Source organism: Tasmannia lanceolata, unplaced genomic scaffold (genome assembly GCF_043159265.1).
Source record: "Tasmannia lanceolata isolate RefF3 unplaced genomic scaffold, GAP_Taslan_0.1 ptg000037l, whole genome shotgun sequence".
In the NCBI taxonomy this organism is placed as follows: Eukaryota; Viridiplantae; Streptophyta; class Magnoliopsida; order Canellales; family Winteraceae; genus Tasmannia; species Tasmannia lanceolata.
This window is the reverse complement of record NW_027518714.1, coordinates 52,692,244-52,718,631: the sequence shown is the minus strand read 5'-3', so window position 1 is coordinate 52,718,631 and position 26,388 is coordinate 52,692,244. Positions and strand designations below refer to the sequence as shown.

Sequence of the window (26,388 nt, the reverse complement as noted above, 5' to 3'; positions counted from 1 at the left end):
CATTATTGCCAACCAAACACTACTTCACTCTTATACGAAGCAAACTCTAGGTAAAGCAAATGTTTGCCCCCTCCCTATCGACTACTTACTTACCCCACTATTCTACAAGGTAACTAACTACGTCCAGCTAGGGGTGTAAACAAGCAGAGCCGAGCCGAGCTTGGCCCGACTGGGCCTGCTAAGCTCAAGAGCTCGGCTCGGCTCGGCCAGGCTCGCGAGCCTTACCGAGCTCGGGTTATATAAAGGGTAGGACTGTCAATCGGGCCGAGCTTGGATGGGCATGAGGTGCTCAAGCTCAGGCCATGTCTATACAACGGGCTTCGGGCCAAGTTCGAGCCTGACTAAATTAGAAATTTGCTTGCCCAAACTCAGCCCAAACTCCACAACGGGCTTCAGGCCAAGTTCGGGCTTGCCCATCACCTCTTATTTTCTGCACGAGAAAAGACTAAGCCAAGCACAGAAAAGCCAATTTCATAGAAAACCATTAAACTTGTTGGCTTTGGCATGTGAGAAAAGCCACACCGATTGATTTTTTACCAGATTTTGTCTTATTCATTTAATAAATATGAGGTCAAACTATAGCCTATAGGATATGATGATCCAAACCGTTCATATGGAGTGGGCTGAAGAGAGGCAAAATAAAGAAACAAAAAAAAAACTAATCTAATGTCGAACTATAGCCTATAGGATATTAATGTTTAAGTAACCTATTTAATTAATATCTACTGATTTTTAAGGGCATAAGAAATCTTGAAAATTTTTATAGTAAATATATTATCGGACCCAGGCCTATAACGGGCTGGACGACCCTTTATCAAGCTCAGCCCAAATTAGAGTTCTGGCTTCAACTTTTGACCAAGCTTGGTTTAGCTTGTTCTCATTTAAATTATGAGCCGGCTTTTAGCGGGCCGAACGGGCGTGCTTCGGCTTGCCCATCCCGATTGACAGTCCTAATAAAGGGCAATGATATATTCACACCCCTCATCTTCCCTGGATAGCCCTATCTAGTGTAATTTGACTACTCTTTTTACACCATGGCCAGTGTTCATTATTCGGTTTTAACCGAATAACCGAACCGAACGGAATTGATTCGGTCGGTTCGGTTTGGTTTTTTGCTACTTCGGTTTGGTTTCGATTTTAATATTTGGTTAATTCAGTTATTCGGTTTCGGTTATCTTAGGAAACAAATTCGGTTAACCGAATAACCGAAATTAACCAAAAAATAAACATTATTTAAAAAAAAAATTGTGTATGGGCACTCCGTAGGATGATCCAAACCGTCCATTTTGATTGATCACAACTTCAATAGGTTGTGCCTAAAGAACCATTTCGATAGATTGATCATAGCCCTCCGATCAAACTGTCCAAATAGATTTTTTTGTCTTTTTCTATCATTATTCGGTTCGGTTTTGATTCGGTTTTCGTAAAATTCGGTTCGGTTTCGGTTTTCGAAATTTGATAACCGAAATTATTTCAGTTACCAAATTTCGTTTATTTCGGTTCGGTTAGAATCAATTGAACACCCCTAACCACGGGAATGGTCCAAGTAACAAATGGGGTTCCAAAAAAGAAGGGACATATTTTGCCTCCCCAGTATATATATGTTAATATATAATATATATTTGAATGTATCAAATCCTTAGTGAGCGTTAACGAGCCAAGCTTTTACCGAGCCGAGCTCCAGCTAGCTTTTGAGCCCGAGCCCGAACTGACACCCCTACCTCCAGCCAAAAACAGAGTACTACAATCCATCGTCTCTTATCTGGTTTTAGGCTTCAAGCACACTATCAGTGGGTGAACAATAGAAAATCTGAGCTTACATCCTTGCCTTTCTCTGCCACTCCCACCACAAACTTTCCCATGCCCTAAGTCTCCCTCTCAATCAATCAAAAGGATAAAATCATTTAGGCGAAAAAACACCATGGACGTTGCTTATTTACACTACACTGCATTATCCTCTCCCACTCGCTCCTCTCCTTCCCCTCTCCCATTCCCCATCTTTTCTAGGGTTTCAAATCCCACAACCCTCCTCAAAAGAAACCCTAGATATTCTACTGCATTTCAAACGATTCGACGCAGGAATCTCTGCTCGGCTTGTGGTGCAGATACCTTGGTTGCTGGATCAAAGAAAGAAGAAGGGAATTCACGTCATTTTGTCTCGAATCCAAACGATGGTGAAATTGGGGATCTGAAATCTTGGATGCACAGCAAAGGGCTTCCTCCTTGCAAAGTCCTTCTCAAGGAGAAGCCGTCTCATGATGAAAAGCACCGGCCAATTCATTACGTCGCAGCCAGTGAGGATCTTCAGGTATCTCACTCAACAATTTTATCGTTATAATTTGTTTTCCTTTTTTTGTTTTATGGTGAAATTGAGGGTAGATTTGTGTGAAACAACAATTTGTTATGGTCAGCTATGGGACTAGGTGGGACTCATCTTGGTATGGGACAGGTTTAAAGGGCCTTGCCTATAAAGTTCAATCAGCTCTAGAGCTTTTGATGTATTGGTAAGGTACCTAACATTTGGTATGCGATCCGCCACCGCGTCCCGTGTTTGAGTCATGGAGGGGGCGACCTGTTGAGAGGACTCAACTCAACTAAACTCAACAAAGCCTTTGTCCCAAACTAGTTGGGGTCGGCTAAATGAATCCTTTAGGAAAAATTCATGAAGAAGGTAAAAGGAATCTACCCGGCTCTAATCCTAGTTCTAGTTGGGTTCTTCTACGTGGATCATTTTCTTCCATTCTATCCTATCCAAGGTCATGTTCTCTGTTGTGTTCCTAGCTATAAAGTATTTCCTCACTGTTTCTACCTAAGTTGTATTCGGTCTGCCCCTGCCTCTTTTTACTCCATCAATTTGGCACGAGTCGCCTCTTCTCACCGGACCATCCAAAGGCCTACGTTGGATATGTCCAAACCATCTTAAGCTGTGTTCTCTCATATTCTCCTCAATTGGAGTCATCCTCACCTTTTTACGAATGTCTTAATTCTATCCAACCTTGTGTGGCCGCACATCCATCTAAGCATTCGCATCTCCGCTACACTCATCTTATGCACATGCTGCTTCTTGGTGGCCCAACATTCTGAGTTGTACAACATGGCTGGCCTCACAACTGTCTCATAAAACTTTCCCTTCAACTTGGTAGGGATTTTACGGTCGCACAGAACTCCTGAGGCAAGCTTCCACTTCAACCAACTTGCTCTTATTCTATGGTTAACACTCTCAACCAACCTGCTGAGAGGACTACTTGGTAAAAATCTAGAGTGAAAGCCGCTGGGGTGAAGTTGCCACAGAGTGGGCCGCTGTGGAAGGGTTGACCTGTGGAAAGGGGCTACCTGGAAAAAAGGCCATAGTGAAAGCTGCCACAGAGTGGGCTGCCAAGGACGGTAGATGTGGAAGCTGGTGGAATGTTACGACTGTATGGGATTGGGTGGGACCAGCCGGTATAGGACAAGTTTAAAGGCCTAATGCATTCCTTGGAGCTTTTGGCATATTGGCAAGGTATTACGTGCCTAATTGGCCTTGACACAAATAAGTAAAGAAAAAATAGAGAAAGAGAAGGGGAGAGATTGATTCGAGGCAATCGAACCCCCTAACGGTTCTATTCGAGAGGAACGATGACTCTCCCAAACAAAGTTCCTTTGTTGTGGTAAAATTCTCTTCTTCTCCATTTCATTGAATTACAAGAACTTAAATACAAACACAAAGAGACTTCCACATTATCAACTCATCTACCCACTTACAAGACACATCATCAATAACCAACCTTACAAATCTAAAATGCCTAATCCTACAATAACTACTTTGTAACGAAATCATATACGCCATAACATACACCATTTATCCATTTACATGCATGTATCATTCCTAACTCCTTACAAACGACCTTGCCCTCAAGGTCGAATTATTAGGGAAAAACTTTATTCCACCTAGTCTCAATTCTTAATGGCCGTGATTATTTGAACCCTGCCTTCAAAATCGATGGCAAACAAAGTTGAAAAGAAATAAAATTCTTCATGTAGCCGCGTCGAAGTGGAATGATCAAATGGTTGAACAAAATCAATATGATCCTTGGCATGTTGTTCAACTAAAGTATCTTCGTCCCCATCTATTCTCACATTTTTCTTCACACGAACAAGATTCACCCTCTGTCTTTGCACGTTTCCTCAATCATCATGCTGATTTTGTCCAAGCCTTCCTCAAATCTTTGTTGTCCTTCCATCAATTTTGAAACAAGCACTTTGACTTGCCTGAAATTATCGCATATGGATACCAAAAGCTCCAAAGACGCAGCCATGGTGCAGGATCAACGGTTCTGAGACCACTTGTTATGTGCCTAATTGGCCGTAACACAGATAGAAAAAGAGAAGGGAAAGAGGTTGATTTGAGGCAACTGGACCTTCCAACGATTCAATTCGAGAGGAACCCATGACTCTCCTAAACAAAGTTTCCTTTGCTGCTGTAAAATTCTCTTCTTCTCCATTTCATTGAAATACAAGAACTTAAATACATACACAGAGACTCCCACATCATCAACCCATCTACCCACTTACAAGACACATCACCAATAACTAACCCCACAAATCTAAAATGCATTATGCTACAACCATTCAAAAAAAAAAATGCATTATGCTACAATCACTACTTTGTAACTAAATCTTATACATCATAACATACACCATTTACGCATTTACATATACGCATCATTTTGACCCGCCAAGGTATTATGGAACTAGGTGGGACCCAGGCTGGTATGGGCAAGGTCTTAAATTTCGGTTTCTGTGGCGATTTCGGTCTACACCGAAACCGAAACGTTTCGGGCCGAAATTTCGGTCGAAATCATGTAAACATATGATTACGATTTCATTTTTTTTAAAATTTTGACCGAAATGTCTAAAATTTCGGTGTAAATTTTGGCGATTTCAGTGGAAATTTTGGCTATTTCGGTGAATGTTTCATAAATTTCGGTGGGAATTATAACATTCAGTGGACTTTTTTAAAATTTCGGTGGATCTTTTTAAAATTTCGGTGGAAATTTTGTAAAAAAAAGGCTAAAAACAGGATTTCAACCGAAATATCGGTGACATTTTGGTGAAATTTCGTTGCAATTTCGCCGAAATCTTGTAAAGAGACGACTTCATGTAAATTTCGTTTCAGTCGCGGCCGAAACTGAAATATTTCGGCCGAAAAGTTTCGTGTCAGCCGAAATTTAAAACCATACATGTTTAAAGGGCATTGCCTAACATGTTCCATCAGCTATGGAGCTTTTGGCGTATTGGTAAGGTACCTAACATTTGGTGTCAGAGCAGCCACCACGTCCCGTGTTCGAGTCATGGAAGGGGTGACCCGTGGAAAGGAATACTTGGTAAAAAAAGCCAGAGTGAAAACCGCCAGAGTGAAGTTGCCACAGAGTGGGCCGTCACGGAAGGGTGACATGTGGAAATGGCTACTTGGAAAAAAAGGCTAAAGTGAAGGCCGCCATAGAGTGGGTCGCCGAGGACGGCGGATGTGGAAGTGTGGTTGTATGTTACGGTCCTGAGTGGGGATCTGCCTAGCGATGGGACTAGGTGGGACCCAGCCTGGTATGGGACATGTTTAAAGGGCCTTGCCTAACACATTCCATCAGCGAGCATTTGGCGTATTGGTAAGGTACCCAACACAATTACTCTTAAAGCTTAAGCTGTTAGAGATGGTGTTATTTAATCATTTATTCTTCTACACTCCCCCTCATGTGTGGCCCCACTTTTTTTGGGTTGGCCATACACGTGGCACATGTTGGCCCCTCTTTTGGTTGGCTATACACATGAATTTTTAATCTCAACGAGTTGTTGGATTTTGAACCCGGGACCTGGGTGAGGTGATAGCTTTGATACCGTGTGAAACGACCAATTACCCCAAAAGCTTAAGCCGCTAGGGTTGGTGTTATTTAATCATTTATACTTCAACACTCTCCCTCACGTGTGTGATCCTTCTCCTTTGGTTGGCCTTACGTGTGGACTTTTAATGTTAAGGAGTTGTTGCGTTTTGAACCCATAGCCTCCTATGAGGCAATAGCTCTAATACCATGTGAATTATCCTAAAAGCTTAAGCTGTTAGAGATGGTGTTATTTAATCATTTATACTTCAACAATTTGCAGGCCGGGGACATAGCATTCTCAATTCCGAATTCATTGGTTGTAACACTGGAAAGAGTTTTGGGGAACGAAACGATTGGTAAGTTGTTCATATTAAATAAATGATTATTTTTCTTGAGAAAGATGGTCTTGTCAGATTTCTTGCAACATTTCCATTGCAATTATTTCATTTTGATTTAGTTTTGTATCTTTTCCATCAGTTAGGCATATGTTCATCTGCCAATCATGTCTGTGCTAGGGTTTTACTGGACTGTATAGAGATAATCAACAAGTATCTTTTATCTGTCTTGATAATCAATGAATTTATTAGGAAAAGCAAAGAAATATAAGAGATATGTTTGACGGTTTCACTACAACAAGAAACCTTGGATTTCGGGGATGTATTCATTTTAATAGCACCATTTTCATTAGACAATGTGCATCGGCATTTCATGTATAAATTAAGAAATTTCAGTTGACAACAAAAATCAAGATCCTCCGAATGAGAATGTAACAAAACATTAGCTGCAAAACCTTACGTGTACATGAACTATAGCTTATGTCTACAGATACTAGAATCTTGTTATTTTCATATGTGTGAAAAAATAGTGGGTTTTGATGTGTTTTAACGCTTCCACTCCATTGGGAATGTTGAATGACTTTAAACCCCCCTCAATGGACTGAAAACGAGTACATGTACTAGAATCTTGAATACATGCAAAAGCAAGCTAAAAGTCTTATCATATTCCCTGCGAAATCTTCTGCTGCGAGATCTTGTTTCAAGTTCCTTTTGTAAAAAGATATTATTCCTTAATTATATTATATTAAAAACTGTCAATCACCGATAAAGCTGTTTCCCTGAAACTGGGTTCTAAATCTGAGGTATACAAAACATCCAACTCTGTGAAATTCTATTTAATGAAACTGGAGAGTTAGAGATCTATCCACATCTCAATAAGCCATAAAGAAAAATAAATTTTACTGGTAGACCACTTGAGTCCGCTTCCAGCTCTAGTGATGACCTCCCTGGTGGCTTTGCTTACGATGCCTGAATTTGACCAGCTTGGCTGTGAGATCTCTGGGTTTTATAGATCTATATGAGAACCTTTCTTGGCTAAGTAGACTTATTAGACCCGAGCTTTTCTTAACTAGTCATCTTACTTGAGCATTATGGGTTACGATTTTTGTGCTGCATCATTAACACAATTCCTGCAGTATTTACGGAATCAATTTTTAGTTTACAATTGAGTCAAATTTCCCCCTCATGTTTCTCCCAAAATCTCGTGGTGTAAAAAAAAAGTTTTATTTATGTCTTGGTTCTTTATGCAGCGGAGTTGTTAACGACAAACAAGCTCTCAGAATTGGCCTGCTTAGCACTGTATCTCATGTATGAAAAGAAGCAAGGGAGAAAATCTTTCTGGTATCCCTTCATTAGGGAGCTTGATCGCCAGAGAGGGAGAGGCCAGCTAGCCGTAGAATCTCCACTTCTATGGTCAGAAAATGAACTGGCCTATTTGAAAGGCAGCCCTACAAGGGTACTATCTTCACTAGTGATTTAAACTATATTCATATTGGTTTATACTCCAATGCCATTTACATTAGTGTCAAAATAGTGCAGAATCCATACTGTAGTCATGTATTCACAAATTTTAAGTTAACCTGCTAAAAGACTTAGAAGATCCAAAACAATAAAACCGTTACTTGGTGGTGATGATGTAGGCCGAAGTTCTCGAAAGGGGCGAGGGGATCAAGAGGGAATATAATGAGCTCGACACTGTCTGGTTTATGGCTGGCTCGCTGTTTCAGGTTACTCACATATCTACCTCAGTAGATAATGGAAAAGTAATTTAAGGCGATGCTTGGCAATCATGAATTTTTTTCCATGGGATATTAGCTTACCCAATGGTGAGGGAGGGTGATAGATAGATAGAGCTGAGAGGACTGAGTGAGGAGAGGGAAAGAAGAGGCTGAAAAACAAGGGTAAAAAGTCCCTCCTCCTCCCACCCTCTTTACCCACCTCTTACCAATTGATAAACTAACATTCCATGGAAAAAAGTTTCATGGTTGCCAAACATGTCCTAAACTGTAATTTTTTCTGAGATAACGTTTTGCATTTCCATCTTTCTTTATTGAACTATGTTGTGTGTTTGATTTTATTTGTGCCTATAAAGCAAAAGATTATATTGTTTTAATGGTCTTTTTTTTTTTGCATTTTGCAGCAATACCCTTATGACATACCTACCGAGGCATTTCCATTTGAGATTTTCAAACAAGCTTTTGTTGCAGTTCAATCTTGTGTTGTGCATTTGCAGGTAATTTTTTGTCACTCGTGCCTTCTATCTTGTCGATCTCTAGTTGGAAGTCTATCATCCAGTATTTATAATCTGTACTTTAAGTTCAGTCAAGGACATTCTTTTAAGGTTTTCACGGTGTCAAGTGGAGTTGATAGACCTGCAAATTTTAATTATGTTATTAGATTAGTTTATGCAGAAAATGTCAAAATGGAAAGTTGGCGTGTCCAACATATTTGGGTGATTCTTTTTGTTAGGTTTAGGCCGAACAAAGTCTATCAAACCGAATTGGACTTGATCTTGTGATACCCTTCCCCATGGAGTTTGCGAGAGGTGACCTACCCAGCCACTTTGTATGAAGGGGTTTCTAGGTTTCCTTTTTATCACTTCTAATTCGGTATGGTAGCCTTCATTTTTGAATGCCACCAACCCTTGAATCAATAAGAAAACAAGCGCTAATGAATAAACCTAAACGAGTGAATAGACGTTTCTCTCAGGGTCTGAACAATTCCACTTTAAAGATACAAAGCGGGTTGGGGATTCAAAGTCTTAAGAGTGATGGATAATGCCCTGCTAGAAAAATTCGTTTGGCAGTTTGGTGAAGAGGGTTGTTTGTGGCAGATTGTGATTGCCAGAAGTAAGGACTCCGGTGTGGAATATGGTTCCTATAGGACTCATATCCCTTCCAGGGGGTTACAATATGGAGAGATATTATGAGATTCTTGGAGGCAGTCCAAAAGGGTTGCAGATTTCGCATTGGTTCGGATGTTTGGAATCGACCTTGGTTGTATATGTGGTATAGTTATCGTTCAGAAACAAGCATGAGGGAATCATTTCATAGGGAGGATGACAATGTGGTGTGGGCGGTTAGCTTTTGCAGACTCTTCTTCGACAACGAAGTGGATGACGTGGTTGGGTTTATGAGCATCTTGGAGGTTGTGCTTATTCTGCGGAAAGGTAGAGATTGTTGGTTCTGGAAGGGGTGTCTTTGACTGGTCATTTTTGGGCGAGCTCCTTCCATGGGTTGACTAGCTCCTCTAAGCTCCCCCCTAGGAGTGAGTGATAGATTTATGAACCTCCAGTGCTTGCTGTTTGCTAGAGGATCTGTCTTGACAAGATCCTTACAATGGATCATTTTGGAAACAGAACTAGGTTATTTTTGACCAATGTATTATGTGCAGAGTCAGTGTTGAATCTGTTGATCATCCTGTGATATACTATAGTTTTACACATGACGTATGAAGCTTATTTTCTCTTTGTTTGGGGTGACTTGGGTGACTCCTGAGCATATTGTCACCTTCATTGATGCATGGGCTTATGTCCTGTGACTACCGAGAAGAAGGACTCTTTGGAACCTTGTTTTGATGATTGTCCTTTGGTTGGTGTAGAAAGAGAGAAATCGTAGGATTTTCAAGTGTCCCCATACGTCAGTTCATGGTCTTTGCTAGTTAGTGTTCTATTCCTTGGTTAGGTGGGCAATTGAGGTGTAGGCGTTTCATGGAAGCCCTGGTTCCATCCTAAGTGATCCTAGGACATGGTTCACACCAGTTCATGTAGATGGGATTCCCTCTCCTAGGTGGTCTCCCCCTCTACCGACCTTGCTTAAGCTGAATTTTGATGCATCCATATTGGTGAACCAGGTGGTCTCCCCCTCTACCGACCTTGCTTAAGCGGAATTTTGATGCATCCATTTTGGTGAACTCTATTCTACCTGGTAGTGAGAGAGTTCTTCATTGCCATGATAGTGGAGTAAGGTGGACATTTTTGGGGCTAGTTGGAGTGAAGGATTCTAATGAGGGAGTTTTATGCTCAAAATCGGCATTCTTCATGTGGATTATGATTCTTTGCATGTGCTTGTTGTGGAGGGTGACTCCTTCTATGTCATCTGCTGAGCATTCAAGCAGAAGGAGACTTCCCGTGGAGATTTGCGAATGTTATGGAGGATGTCTTGGACCATATTGAGGTACCCTACTTGAGTTTTTAGTTCACTTACTGATCGACTATCTGGAACACAGGCACTTTGGTCCATAGCAGGGTATTTAGAGCATCTCTGGAGGTTATGGATCACATTCCCTTTGAGGATCACGGATGATTTCTATTTCTGTTTTTTATTTTATGATTTTCTATTTTTTTGGTTCTTATTCTGTCATGACCATCTTCGTCGAGGTGTGTTTCTCTTTGCTCTTTTGAATAAATCTTTGCTTCATCATTCAAAAAAGAAAAAAAAGTTTGAACTTCCGCCTGGTATAAACTTCAATAATTTCTTGGAACTCATTTGCAAAGGTGCCCCAATACCATATCTGGGTCACCATTGGAGCTTCCATCAAAATTCAATTTTTTTAACACTGCAAACATATATAGATGGATTTTTACTCATTTAAACTGATAATTGGTTGCACATTTTTTGCTTTCAATAGTAATCATATATAAGTTCTGCAAAGTACTGCTACAGAATAAGATAAAATATCTATAAGATCTTATAACTTGACATAATTTATAGTGATTAACAACCGTTTTAGAACATCTACTTTCGCCAAACATTTAACACCAAACATTTAACAATTATGTTAGGTTTTGCAAGTTATTGGCAAGTTATTGAGGGAAGTCTGCATTTTGAGAAATTAGGAGATTCAATTTCTTCTCTCAGAGGGACATTGCCTTTAATTGTTAGTTTCTGCTCCATAATTCAAATGATTTTATGCTCAATGGCTCAAAGCCTTTTTGACTTCTGAATTCTATTAGAAAGGATGCTGATCATTATATGACTAGAACCCATGCCATGCATTGCAGTGAAATAATGGGCCCCACCCCATCAAAACATTAGGTGTACAAAGCTAGCCCCCGCCCTATGCATAGGCTTGGGTGGAGCTTGTGGGACCCACCCCATAAAAACATGAGGGGGCGGGCCCTGCCCGATGCATGGGTTTGAGTGGAGTTGGTGGAACCTACCCTATGTCCCTATCAAAACATGTTGTAAAATGGTAGGCCCACCCTATGCATGGATTTGGTGGAGATAGTGGGTCTACTCATGGGTGTAAAATGGTGGGCCCCATACATGCTATGCATGAGTGTAAAATGATGGGCTTCACCTTATCAAAACATATGTTGTAAAATAATGGGCCTCACTCATGCTATGCATGAGGAGTAAAAAAAACCCACCACAAAAAAATTCCAGCATAACATATCCATGGAAAAAGTCTTTCCAAATGACAAACGTAAGAAACGTGTTTAGTATATATTACTGGCATTCTTGTCCAATGCTATGCATGGGTGTAAAATAATGGGCCCCACCCCATCAAAACATGAGGTGTAAAATGGTGGGCCCCACCTTGATGCATGGGCTTGGTGGGCCCCATCGAAACAGTGTAAAATGGCGGCCCCACCCGATGCATGGGTTTGAGTGGAATTGGTGGGACCCTCCCTATCAAACATGGTGTAAAATGGTGGGCCCCCTCCCTATGCAAGGATTTGGGTGGAGATGGTGGGCCCTGTAAAATGGTGAGCCCCACCATATGCATGGATTTGGGTAGAGATGGTTGGGCCTATCATATCAAATCATGAGGCCCCACCCCGGCTATGCGTGGGTTTAAAATGATGGGCCTCACCTTGTCATTATCAAAACATGTGTTGTAGAATGATGGGCCCCACTCGTGCTATGCATGAGATGTAAAAAAATCCACCACAGAAAGAACATGAAAGATAAAGGAAAGAAACACATTTAGTATATATTATAGATGTTAATGTAATTATCCCATACTACTTGGATACACCATTTTTTATTGGTAAAATTTAAATTACTACTTGGATACAACATAATTACAATATCGGTGCTTCCTATGGATAATGGATTTTAGATTTAATATTTGAAATTATTCGGGTAACATTGAGGTGTTTATGATCGGAAATTCGTCATACCATGATTTTTTTTATTTTCCGTTTTCAATAAAATTCATTATGTTACACACTTTTGAAAGCAGCTGATCTGATGAATTCACTTTCTGTTGGAATCAGAAAGTGAGTTTGGCTCGAAGGTTTGCTTTAGTTCCTCTAGGTCCCCCATTACTGGCTTACAAAAGCAACTGCAAGGCAATGCTGACTGCTGTAGATGGTGCTGTTCAGCTGGTGGTGGACCGTCCTTATAAAGCCGGGGACTCAATTGTTGTGTGGTAATCTCTTTTCTTTTCAGATTTCAAGGTTACATAGGAGACCATTTAGTGGAGTTCTATTTCGTGCCGTTTTATGCATAGATGTCATAAAATTGGTAGATTTTGTAGGTGTGGGCCACAACCAAATTCAAGATTGCTTCTGAACTATGGTTTTGTGGACGAAGATAATCCTTATGACCGTATTGTGGTTGAGGTGAAATATGATTTTCTCACACTTTTATATTGTAGTTTACTCTTTGCTACTTACCTCTTCTCACACGTCTTATGTTGTATTTGGCTTCCTTAACCCAGGCATCCCTAAATACTGAGGATCCTCAATATCAGGACAAGAGAATGGTTGCTCAAAGAAATGGAAAATTGTCCGTCCAAGTTTTTCACGTATAGAACCAAATCTCTTTCTATGTTACTGTTGTGTAACTTATGGCATCCTAGGTTTCATTTTACCTTTTACTATACCCCTTTTGCAGGTGTATGTAGGTAGAGAGAAGGACGCTGTATCAGATATGCTTCCTTACCTACGATTAGGCTATGTTTCTGATATTTCTGAGATGCAATCGGTTATTTCTTCGCAGGGCCCCATATGTCCTGTAAGTGTTCTTATCTTTGAATTGTAAAAATAATTAATTCCTAGATGGAGAATATTTTGTTTATCCAAAAAATGAGTGGTGATACCATTCAAAAATGTATGAAAGATAAATAACGCCTTTCTCCAACAGCTTAAGCTTTTGGAGAAGTTGGTAAGTTAACATGGTGTCAGAGCCAAAGGTCTCCAGCTCAAACCTCCCTGATAACAAAAATCCACATGCAATGGTCGGCCCAAAGTGGGACCACATGTGCCACGTGTTTGCCAAGTGGGCCACACGTGCGAGGGAGTGTTAAAGTATAAAAGATAAAGAACGCCTTTCTCTAACAGCTTAAGCTTTTGGAGAAGTTGGTAAGTTAACAAAAAAGAAGAAGAGTGGTGACATATAATGCTGTAAAAGTAAGAAACACTTGTCATATAAAGTTAGTTGTTTGGACTCTTACATTTGCACTATGCATTAGTATTCTTTTGATGACCAAAAGAGACAATTAAATGGGTGGTGTTGGTCAACGAAGAAGAGTAAGCTGAGCAGTCGAAACGTGAAACAGAAACTAGGTAAGAACTGAGGTATCCTTTGTAACTCATCATTGATGACGAAGAAGAAGCCTTATAAGTTACAGATAAATGCCACTATTGTGAATTATGTCGATCCTTTTCTACAGTTACATAAATAATTAGCCATTGAGGAATTGCTTCTCTTAAGTCTTTTGTGAGTGAGGCACAAGTTGCGTCGTTTCTTTTGTTTTGCTTTTATTTTAGTGAGCATATTTCATTAAACCAAGAGCGGTTATATGGTAAATCTGCATGTATTTCTTGGAAACACATTGTGGGTAAAAGTATAGTTGGGGCACATAGTTTTTTTTAAAATGATGGCAAGAATTTTATTAATGGAAGAAAAAAGGGCGGAAACCACGGGGACTGAGATAGTCAACATACAAACCGTGAAAAAAACTAGAGAAATAAAAAATGCCTAACCTCAAGTTTGGGCCACCTAGTTGGTGATCGAAACTACTCATATACCCAACAAATCTCTCTCATTGGACTATCCTAATCCTTTGATTTGTGGAGGATTTTCTGATGAATGTGGGTCATAGACCTTTCGTTATCTAACCAGTCCATTTTTTATGTTGCCTAAATGGAATGTTTGATGTGTGGGATTTTGGGGTCATAGACCCTCTATAGTGGGTTCTAACCAAATTTTTAAATTTCGGTCCTCTCCGAAACCGAAATTTCGTCTGAAAATTTTCAGCTGAAATTTTGAAATTTCAAACGAAATCTAACGAATCAAATTACATATATTTTTTCTCCTAAATTTTTTTGACAGAAATTACCGAAATTTTGGTAATTTCGGATGAAATTTCGGGAAAATATTAAATAATTATCAAAATCCAGTTTTTTTGGTTGACTACGGTTTCGAGTATAATGAATTTCTACCGAAATAAACGAAATTATTAAATAATTATTAAATAAACGAAATTTCGACCGAAATAAACTACGGTTTCGAGTATAATGAATTTCTATTTTGTTCTCGACCAAAACGGATTTCGGTCGAAATTTAAAACCTTGGTTCTAACAAGGGAATGGGTTGAATCGTTAACAATGGTGCTCGTTTATTGTTGCTTACTGATGTATTTCACACTTATAAAAGATCTCTCAAACCAAAAGAAATACAAAGCGGTATACCACCTCTTCATCACTGCAGAGTAACCATAGAGGTCTGGAATCACATTTTTCATCAGTTTGGTATGGTATGGGGTTTTCCAAGCCCTACTGGGTAGCCACCTCTTAGCCAAAAAAGGAAGGATTCTGTGGAGATTGGTGTGGTTGGCTACGTTGTGGGCGATATGGAAAGGAAGGAATAACCCAATTTTCAAGGGTGTCTCCAAAGGCCCTCAATCCACATATATATATATATATATATTTGTGCTTAGGGAGCCCCCTAAGCACAAGTGGCTTAAAAAGCCACCGATTGGTTCGTATGGCGGGTCCACCTCTGCGGGGTCCAAAAAGTGACCAATCGGTGGCTTTTTAAGCCACTTGCGCTTAGGGAACTCCCTAAGCACGTGCTTAGAAACACTTTTCTTATATATATATATATATATATATATATATATATATATATATATATATATATAGAGAGAGAGAGAGAGAGAGAGAGAGAGAGAGAGAGAGAGAGAGAGAGAGAGAGAGAGACGGTTTCTACACACTAGCTTAAAATATAGTGGAGGCCCACATTGTTTGGGTGATCCAAACCATTCATTTGATTTGCCCTCACATAGATAGGTTATCCACAAAAAATCAGCTCCATAGGATCATCCTAACCCTTCGAACCGTGGAGGCAAAAAATGGACAGATTTGTGAAGGTTTATACACGTCCATTTTACCTCCACAAATCGTAGGGTTGGGATGATCCTATGGAGTTGATTTTTTATGGACACCCTATCTATGTGAGGGCCAATCAAATGAATGGTTTGGATCACCCAAACAATATGCCCTCCATTGTATTTTAAGCTAGTGTGTAGATAACTTATCTACACATGTGTAGAAACCGTTTTCTTATATATATATATACACACACACACACACACACACACACACACACACACAGACTAGTAAAAAACCCCGTGCGATGCACGGGCCGACAAAGAACTGTACGGACTACATCATAGGTTGATCCAAACCGTCCATGTGATGGAACACAACATCAATAGGTTGTGCCCGTAAAATCATTTCCATAGGCTGATCCTAGCCCTCCAATCTATAGAGGTTTCCATAATTAAAAAAACATAAAGGAGGGCGGTAGAATTGAAATTATGTGGCTTTAATGGGTGCCTTTGTTAAGAAGCATAAAGGAGGGGGTAGGATTGAAAATATGTGGGTTGCACCTTTGTTAAAAAAGTCAAAAAAAGTGATGTGCAATTCTCATAGAATTTTGGGAGAAATTCAAATAATTATCTCCTTTTCTCGTTTCCTCATATATATATATATATGAGAATAGAGTTCTTGAGGTTAACCTTATATAAGCTTATATGAGGTGGCGCTCACAAAACATAAGGCGCCCACTTTGTTTGGATGATCCAAACCATTCATTTGCAAGGCCCCATCATAGATAGAGTGTGTACCAAAAATCAGCTCCATTGGATCATCCTAACTCCTCCAAAAGTGGAGGAAAAAATGGGCAGATTTGTGGGCAAAAAGTGTCTATCCATTTTGCCCTCCACTTTTGGATGGGTTAGGATGATCCAATGGAGCTGATTTTTTGTACACACCCTATCTATGATGGGGCCTTTCAAATGAATGCTTTGGATCATCCTAACAATGTGGGCCCCTTATGTTTTGTGAGCGCCACCTCATATAAGCTATATGAGGTTAACCTCAGGAACCCTTCTCTCTCTCTCTCTCTCTCTCTCTCTATATATATATATATATATATATATATATATATATATATATATATATATATATATATTTTTGATAAGCAAGCTGGGGTTAGGCAGACCCCTACCAGATATATTAGGAATATAAGGAATATAAAACAAAGAGATACACAATGGGTTGTTTTTGCAAAAAAATTGGTATATTGTGGAAGATGATTTCACCAAAGCAATTCTCAACTTCTTCAGAAAGGGCAAACTGGTCAAGGGAGTCAATTCCACTCTCATTTCTCTTCCAAAAACTATGGATGCCACTACTCTTGGAAAATTCCGTCCTATATCTTTATGTTTATGTAATTTTACATATAAGATTATCTCGAAAATCCTGGCTTCTAGATTGAAGGGGGTTTTAGAACAGTTTGACTATCTCCCCCCTTAAGATTTCGGTTTCTTGATATATGTACAGTTTATGTTTATTTTTGTTGCTTTCTTGTAATCCCTTCGGGACTTCCTCGGTCTCGTTTATTAATATATTATCTATTTGCCCTTTCAAAAAAAAGATTGAAGGGGGTCCTTGGAAATCTAGTTAGCCCTACCCAGTCAGCTTTCATTCAAGGGAGAGAAATCCAAGACAACATATCGGAAAAGTGTTGCTACTAGGTCTTGTAGCTAAGCTTATCTACTCGGTCGAGTTAAATACAGTGGGAGCCCATATTGTTTGGGTAATCCAAACCATTCATTTGAAAGCCCCTTACCTAGATAGGATGCCCACAAAAAATCAGACCCATAGGATGATCCTAACCCATCCAACAGTGGAGGGAAAAATGGGCAGATTTGTGGACAAACTGTGTCTGTCCATTTTTTCCCATTTTCCCCTCCACTGTTGGATGGCTTAGGATGATCCTATGGATCTGATTTTTTGTGGACACCCTATCTAGGTAAGGAGCTTTCAAATAATGGTTTGGATCACCCAAACAATGTGGGCCCCTACTGTATTTAACCCGACCGAGTAGATAAGTTTAGCTACAAGACCGAGTAGCATCACTTCCCCCCCCCCCCCCCCCCCCACATGCACGCACGCGCGCGCGTACACACTAGTCCCCCTCTCACTTACGACCTAGGGTTTCTGGTTTCGTTTGGTTTCCTTTCATACGAAAGAGAAAACGTAAAAGAAGGAGCTAGGGTTTCGTTTCACACAGATTCGAAGCCTTTGAAGCTAGCAAAGGTCAGTCCTCTCTTTCCATAACTCTATTTTGTTTTCTTTTTCTTGATTTTGAAGATTAGGGGTGTGATTTTTTCATCCTATTTTCATGCCAGATCAGGGTTTTTTGCTGAGTGCTACCTTTAGACGCAAGATCTCAGCAGATTCTTCCTCTTCTTCAACCAAAAATAGGTCAGTCCTCTCTCTCCCTATTGTATTTCGTTTCTCCCCTTTCTTTTGAATATTCGGGTTGGGTTTTTTCTTTTTTTTTCCCTCCTTTTTCATCCTATTAGGGTATTCTGTATTCTTTTGGTTTTGTTGAAGATTAGGGCTTTGTATAATCTTAGGATTTTGTAGAATCTTGCAGCTTTATTAAATATGTGTGTTGTTTGCGGTTGGATTTGTTTGAGGTTAGAGATTTGTTTCAGATCATTGTTGCTTTGAGTGAGTGTTTAAAATCTTTTGTCAGATCAGAGTAGTGCTGAGGATGATACATAGATTGATGTTTTCTTTTGTTTCATCTATACGCTTCTTTCTATTTTTTCTGCATATAAATTTCTTCTCATCTATCTGTTATCTCGACTGGGTCTACTTTTGATTTGAGAAAGTCCAATACAGGAAAGCTCTGAGTTATTTTTTTTAGGTTTTGTTCATAATATATAAACAAGTTGTCTTTTGATCCTCATTAAGCTTCATACTTTCTTGTTTTTTCTGGTAGATACTACTATGCGTTTACAAAAGGCTTGTCACCTTCTCCATTATATGAATTTAGGGCCGGGTGTTGCATTACTATATGTCACCTCTTGTTGCCAATGGCTAATCCGTTAAACCCCATCTGTTAATAAGTTACTAACCAGGTCACTTTAAAGGGTCATATGATGATATTAATAAATTAGTAACCGATACAAAGTCCTTCCGATTGTCATGTGATTGATTTATTTGATATTTCTTACTAAAATCTTCTTTATGCATTGTTTCTTCCTGTTTCAGAATCTTATGATTGAAACGACTTATTATGTGCACTGATGTTTTAATAATTGCATTACTTTGTCAAGCTCTTCCAAACTCTACTTGCATTAATTGAAATCTTGTGTGCTTTGTTGTGTTAATGTATCTAAAATGGCTGATTCTTCATCACATGCTTGTGGGTTTCCTATCGAAGATGTTGGTGCTACATCCTCAAGTTTTGTCGATGACACCGTGTCGCAATCTTGCGGCTTAACAATCAGTGATGTAGACGCAAATAAGTTAATTTTGGTTGATGAGGGGGAAGATAATGTAGTAGAGGTTGATGGTGATGGGAATGCCGAGGAGACTGTAGGAAATAAGCCTTTTCTTGGGCAGGTATTTGACAGAAGTGGGGATGCATATGATTGTTATAATGCATATGGTTTGGCTAAAGATTTTGGAGTACGAAGATCTAGTACATCCAAGTCAACTAAAACACAAGAAGTGATTTCTTGGAAATATGTATGTGACAAGTAGGGAAAGAAAGATCCAAATTACAAGCGAATGACTGGTAAGAAAGTAAAGAAACGTCGCACTATCAGAGCTGGTTGTGAAGCGAAGATGGTCATAACATTAAGAGATAAGAAGTGGTTAGTAACAACCTTTGAAGACAAACTTTCCCATGAACTTACCTCTCCTCTTAGAAAATCCCTGCATTGTTCTCATAACCAACTCCATAAGATGGAGAGTTGTAGGAATTTGATAGATTCTTTTCACGGCATAGGAATGCAGCCTTTTGGTATTGTAAAGAATATTCATGCTGTATTTGATAGAGACCTAGGTGTTCTCTCAGGGAACCAGGTGCATTAACACTATGCCGTGGAAAGAAGTGATTTCTCGATTGTCATTTTTCAAAATGTGTTTTAACACTTCAGCACCGTATGGACCCACATCTATCAGCGAACGGGGAGGGTCATAACACTCTACCGCAGATAAGGAGGGTGCGCTTGAGCGCAAGAACTTTATTCTCTCTCTCTCTCTCTATATATATATATATATATATATATATATATATATATATATATACTGTAATTTCAAATGGGATTGCACCTGGTTCGCTGAGAGAACACCTAGATCTCTATCAGATACAACATTAATACTCCTTACAATACCAGAAGGTTGCATCCCTATGCCATGGAAAAAATCTATCAAATTCTTACAATTTTGTCTTATGGAGTTGGTTATGAGAATGATGCAGGGATCTTCTAAGAGGAGAGGTAAGTTCATGGGAATGTTTGTCTTCAAAGGTTGTTACTAACCACTTCTTATCTCTTAATTTTATGACCATCTTCGCTACACAACCAACTCTGACAATGCGACGTTCCTTTACTTCCTTACCAGCCATTCGCTTGTCATTTGGATCTTTCTTTCCCTCCTTGTCACATAAATATTTCCTAGAAATCACTTCTTGTTGTTTAGTTGACTTGGATGTACTAGATCTTCGTACTCCAAAACCTTTAGCCAAACCATACGCATTATAATAGTCATAGGCATCCTCACTTCTGTTAAATACATGCCCAAGAAAAGGCTTATTTTCTACAGTCTCCTCGTCATTCCCATTATCATAAACCTCTACTATATTATCTTTCCCCTCATCAACCAAAATTAACCTATTTGCATCTACATCACTGATTGTTAAGCCGCAAGATTGCGACTGTGTCATCGACAAAACCTGGGGACGTAGCACCAACATCTTCGATAGGAAACCCACAAGCATGCAATGAAGAATCAGTCATTTTAGGTACCTTAACACAACAAAGCGCACAAGATTTCAATTAATGTAGGTAGAGTTTGAAAGAGCTTGACAAAGTAATGCAATTATTAAAACATTAGTGCACATAATAAGTGATTTCAATCACAAGATTCTGAAACAGGAAGAAACGATGCATAAAGAAGAAGATTTTGGTAAGAAATATCGAATAAATCAATCACATGACAATCGGAAGGACTCTGTTACTAATTTATTAATATCATCATATGACCCTTTAAAGTGACTTGGTTAGTAACTTATTAACAAATGGGGTTTAACTGATGAGATTAGCCATTTGCAACAAGAGGTGCCATATAGTAATGCAACACCCGGCCCTAAATTCATATATGGAAAACATGACAAGCCTTTTGTAAACGCATAGTAGTGTCTACCAGAAAACAAAAGAGAACATCAATCTATGTATCATGCTCAACACTACTCTGATCTGACAAAAGATTTTAAACGCTCACTTAAAGCAACAAAGATCCGTAACAAATCTCTAACCTCAGACAAATCCAACCACAAACAACACACATATTTAACAAAGCTGCAAGATTCTGCAAAACCCTAAGATTATACAAAACCCTAATCTTCAACAAAACCAAAAGATTACAGAAAACCCTAATATGATGAAAAAAGAGGAAACAAACGGAAAAACCCAACCCTAATATTCAAAATAAAGGGGAAAAAAAACAAAATACAGTAAGGGGAGAGAGGACTGACCTATTTTTGGTTGAAGAAGGGAAAGAATCTGCCGAGATCTTGCGTTTGAAGCTAGCACTCCGGAAAAAACCCTGATCTGGCATGAAAATAGGATGAAAAAATGAAAAAATCACACCCCTAATCTTCAAAATCAAGAAAAAGAAAACAAAATAGAGTTATGGAAAGAGAGGACTGACCTTTGCTAACTTCAGAGGCTTCGAATCTGCGTGAAATGAAACCAGAAACCCTAGGTCGTGATTGAGAGGGGGACTGGAGTGTCAACTTTTTTTCAGTAAGACTTAGGGGTTCGACTGTCTTTTTTCAAAATGTGTTTTAACACTTCAGCGCCGTATGGACCCACTATATACAACGAATGGGGATGAGTATAACGCTCTACCGCAGGTAAGTTTCCTGCGCTCAAGCGCAGGAACTTTATTCTCATATATATATATATATATATATATATATATATATATATATATATATATGAGGAAAAGGATTGTACGCTCGACCGTACCTAAAGTTAGGTACGGTAGAGTGCCAAATCACATGGGTCCCCCATTTTTGGTGGGCATCTAAACCATTCATTTGCAAGGGCCCATCATAGATAGGGTGCATACCAAAAATCAACACCATTGAATCATCCTAACCCCTCCAAAACTGGAGGCCAAAATGGGCAGATTTGTGGACAAACAGTGTCTGTCCATTTTGGCCTCCACAAATGGATGGGTTAGGATGATCCTATGGAGCTGATTTTTGGTATGCACCCTATCTATGATGGGGCCTTGCAAATGAATGGTTTAGATGCTCACCAAAAATGTGGGACCCATGTGATTTGGCACTCTACCGTACCTAACTTTAGGTACGGTCGAGCGTACAATCTTATTCCTATATATATATATATATATATATATATATATATATAGTTATAGTGAAGGTATTATATTTGACTTGCAGATGGGTGCAACTTATGCCGTGCTTCGGGGATGTTTTTAACTATGCATTGATATATTTTTGGAGGGAGGTATGCATGAGTTCGGAGAGTATTGCTGTCCTTGTGCCTAAGGGGTATTCACCGTATTTGGGCAAGCTGAAACTCAACTTTGATTAATCGAGTTTAGGTATCCCCAGTCTAATGGGGATTGGAGGGATCCTTGTAGATGATCATGGCCATACAAAGTGGCCTTTCTTTGGGCCGAGGTAAGGGCTAGTTTACAGGGCATTATGCTGACAGATGATGGAGATTTAGATTAATTGATTGTGGAAGGAAACTCTTTGAATGTGATTAAATGGATGGACCACAGGAATCCGTATCCTTGGAGATTTGCTAATGTCATAGATGAAATGCGGATCGATTGAGAGGTCACAAGACTTCTTTTCAGCATGTCAGGAGATCGGCTAATGGTGGCTCCGATTGTTTGGGACAAGTAGGTGTTGAGAGAGCTCAGTTTGAGTTGTTTGATTTCCTTCCTCGTTGTTGTTGTTGTTAGCTTATTCTATATTTATGTTGTATTTGGCTTAATTTTTTGGTGTTTTGATCACCTTAGTCTTGGGGATTTTCCCTTAATAAGATTCTTCCTCATTCAAAAAAAAAAACCCAAAAAGAAAACAAAATAAATTCAGCCTAGGGTTGTTTTGTTCGATCATGGAAAATCTGGATGTGGAAGGTATTGGAGGCATCATTAAGGACCATAAAGGGGTTGGTGTGACTGGTATTCTCTGATACAGTGGAAGTAGAGGTGTTGGCTTTTATTCAAGGAATGTAGATTTTAGTCTCTTGGTTCCATGGTCCTTCACTATGGAAGGGTGGCTGCAATCTAGCTTGAATTATTGTGGAGGCTGGCAAGTGAAGTTTAAGAAGCCATTTGACTTCTTAGTGGACCATCATGTTTCTTTTTGCTATTATGGTAGCAGATGCCAATTGGGAGGCTGATTCATTGGCTAAAGATGGGGTTATGAGGAAAGCTTTGATCACTAGTGGTGTTTTACAAGCCACCCAATGGTGATGGTGCTCAACGGATGAATGGCCTGGATCAGTCCCATGCCACATTTATTGCATCAGTATTCACTATCACCAGAAAATCGATTTGATTTGATTTTTTCAAAACAAATTTGCAATTCTGTTAATTGCGTAATTTGCAGAAGGAAATTCTCAATAAAATGAAAACGATTCGTAATATGTAGGATCTTGATGCCCATATTTTAATGAGACTATCTCCCACACAAAAATTAGATAGGCCAACACCATGATTGATGAGCAAGACCATTGTCGATGGTGTTGACTTCCTAACACTATCACTAAGACGTCGCAAAAGTTTGAGAAGAAAAAAGATGAGGAAAAGGTTTAGCAAGACTGGATGGGAAGATTTTTCGAAAAAATTAATGTTCTAAGCTCTAACTCTCTCCTACCCACAGCCTAACGAGGTTCTGTAATCTATTCCAAACAATAATTGGTAGAATCGAGTTACTTCATAAATCATAAGCTTGTGAGCCTTTGCTTTAATCACATTTTTCAAGTTCCACAAGATTGCTTGTAGCAGATCTTGTAAATGATGTAATTTGCAAAAAAAAAAGGAAAAAAAGAAAAAAAAGAAAACAAAAAAACTGGATACGATGGACAGATTGGTTCTTCCGAGATCTTCTTATGGTTGCATAAAATCTGTGTGTTTACATATAAAATGCCAACAGGTGAGCCCATGCATGGAACGAGCAGTTTTGGATCAACTGTCTCGTTATCTTAAGGCTCGGTTGGCAGGCTACCCTTCAACCTCAAGCGAAGATGAAGATTTGGTAATGTTATATTATGTCGGATTTTGTGCTCTTGCTCGTATAGCCTGAATTGATACATTTGTTGAGATTATTTTTTTTTTTGATGAATCAGTTGGGCAATAGTAATTTGGACCCGAAGAAACGAGTTGCAACCCAACTTATAAAGTTAGAAAAGAAGATGTTGAATGCTTGTCTTAATTCTACAATTGAATTAATAAACCAGCTACCAGATATCACTGTATCTCCCTGCCCTGCTCCTTATGCTCCTCTTTTGAGATAAAGGTAATATTTTTTTTTGAATGGCTGAGATTAAGGTAATATTCTTCTTATTCTTTTTCTTCTCTCTATTCTCACTGGTTGTTAAATAATTGTCACATTTATTTTGGATTTTGTGAACTGGTTGCAGTACTGGCTACTCCTAGTATCTCGAATGCTACTGCAATCTCAAACAAGTCAATTGCAGCATTCTTTGTTGGCTGTGTTGATTCTATGGGAGTTACAGAAACTGGGTAAGCCCAATAAATCCTTAAAATGCTGCATTGCGTCCTCGTGGTGCTACTTTTATTGCACTTAGTAATAGATGGTCTGTCATTTATATGTTCTTTCAAGTTCAATCTTGGTGTTGATCCACCGCTATTTATTGCTTAAGCTATAATTGGAAATGAACAGGTTTCAGTTATACATATCCTATGATAAATATTTGTTGCAAATGAACAGGAAATATGTCCTCGCAACTAGTACGCATCAGTATGGTTATTAAATGAGTTGCCTGTTTGCTGTTCACTGAAATTATAATATGGGACCTGTAACTTAACCACCCCTCTTGTCACATTTCGATGTTTCTTTTCCTCTTGAATGTACACAATGAGGTTAATATGTACCAATGTGGTTATTTAAAACTGGAGGCTGATCCAACTCAAACATTACAATGTATTGTATTCCATAGGATATCTATTCTCTGCAACTCCCAACATAAAAACCCAATCACCATCCATCTTTTCTTAACATTGTTATTCTTGTAGGTAGCTTTGGGGGGCCCTATGCATGCAACTGGGTGTATCAAGAGAATTGAACCAGTAAAGCTGCGTTATGGCGTATTGACTTGATGCAACACATGCATGTAAATATATTTTACCTCATGTAAGTTGGGTGGCAGGAATCTGTGGAGCCCTTGTGCAGTTCATTTGTACCGGTTAAAATATGTCATTTTATAGGAGAATGTGGATGAACATGTAACCTTGTCGCTGTATTTGTTAAGCTTGGCCTCATTTTTTCACACTTCATTTCTCAGATAACTTTGGTCTTTTTATGTTAGAGACCATTGGCAATCTTGTACATGAAAATCTGTTCTGGGTGGATGATCTTGTGAACCCTGGGATTCTCTACAGTTTTTTTCCCTCTACAGTTGTGATGCAACATGTTGTTGAGCTTGAAATCACCTGATCTACGGGATTGAGGCTTCAGCCAATCATAGGGATCTATATTTTGATGTCTAATTTCACTTCCTAAGAGGAATAGTCTTTTTTAGGAAGAGGAAGGCCTTCAATCAAGCCTCTCGGCTGAGTCACCATAAAAGACTAAGATTATCGCTCATAACTTGAAATCGAAAATTTACCAACAAGAAGAGAATGGAGAGGAAGGCCTTCACACAAATACACAGAGAGTCTACCAATGTTAATTACAGAAGAAGAATTTCATTGTACGAATGTTAATTACAGAAGAAAATTTTCCTTCAAAAAATTTAAAATTTGGTGGAGATGGTTCCTTTATTGCAAGTGATAGCAGTGCTCATTATTAAGTGAAACTTTTAATAGCCCTGTTTGTTTTGGATTTTAAGAACCTATTGTGAATCCAAAAACTGATTATTGGACTGAAAGATTAGACGTAAATTTGAGTCTAATAATCAGTTTTGACTCACAACCAGTTATCAGTATTCAAAACAAACAGGGCCTGAATGTTTTGAGTGTTAATTTTCTCCCAGGGTAAAAAATTTGGAAATTGGCTTATTCCAAATAGGACATCTAAGTAAATGCAGTATAAATTCATTATCGAAATTACCTTTTAAAAATAGAATTTGTAACTTTGCTTTTTACTTGATTTTGAAAATGCCCTTGAGAAAGATGAAATCTCAAATATATAAAAATGTCTGAATGGTAGAAAGGTAATGCGCCATGAAGAATATTATCCTTTGATAAAAATATTGGCATTGTATACTCAGTAGCACGTCTGATCATTTTACAGGTGCAACAAGGGCAGCTTTCAGATTTCTTTAAACAGTGGCTTATTTATGATTTCCATGTTTGAAGAGTTCTAGTATCAAATGTTCATAGAACTTACTTGGAGCTCAGTTGTGATTCCGAAGTTTAAAGGATTTTCTATCATTAAATATTCATAGAACTTCAATATAAAAACCCTTCTGTTTGGATTGCAAGA

General features: G+C 38.9%; 1 protein-coding gene across 2 annotated transcripts; it reads left to right on the top strand.

The window, feature by feature from the left end:
* The first annotated feature begins 1,699 nt into the window (after positions 1-1,699).
* On the top strand, positions 1,700-25,357 carry LOC143860901 (uncharacterized). Of its 2 annotated transcripts, none has more exons than XM_077371751.1 (13): positions 1,700-2,308; positions 6,136-6,211; positions 7,441-7,646; positions 7,831-7,917; positions 8,331-8,423; positions 12,414-12,568; positions 12,677-12,761; positions 12,860-12,946; positions 13,036-13,155; positions 23,875-23,976; positions 24,068-24,237; positions 24,362-24,464; positions 24,982-25,357. In XM_077371751.1, the coding sequence occupies exons 1-11, from the start codon at positions 1,922-1,924 to the stop codon at positions 24,233-24,235; spliced, it is 1,566 nt and encodes a 521-aa protein (XP_077227866.1). In that variant the 5' UTR covers positions 1,700-1,921; the 3' UTR covers positions 24,236-24,237; positions 24,362-24,464; positions 24,982-25,357. The 2 variants fall into 2 exon arrangements, with proteins under 2 accessions (XP_077227866.1, XP_077227865.1); XM_077371750.1 differs by having other exon boundaries at positions 1,701-2,308; positions 24,978-25,357.
* Positions 25,358-26,388: the final 1,031 nt, after the last annotated feature.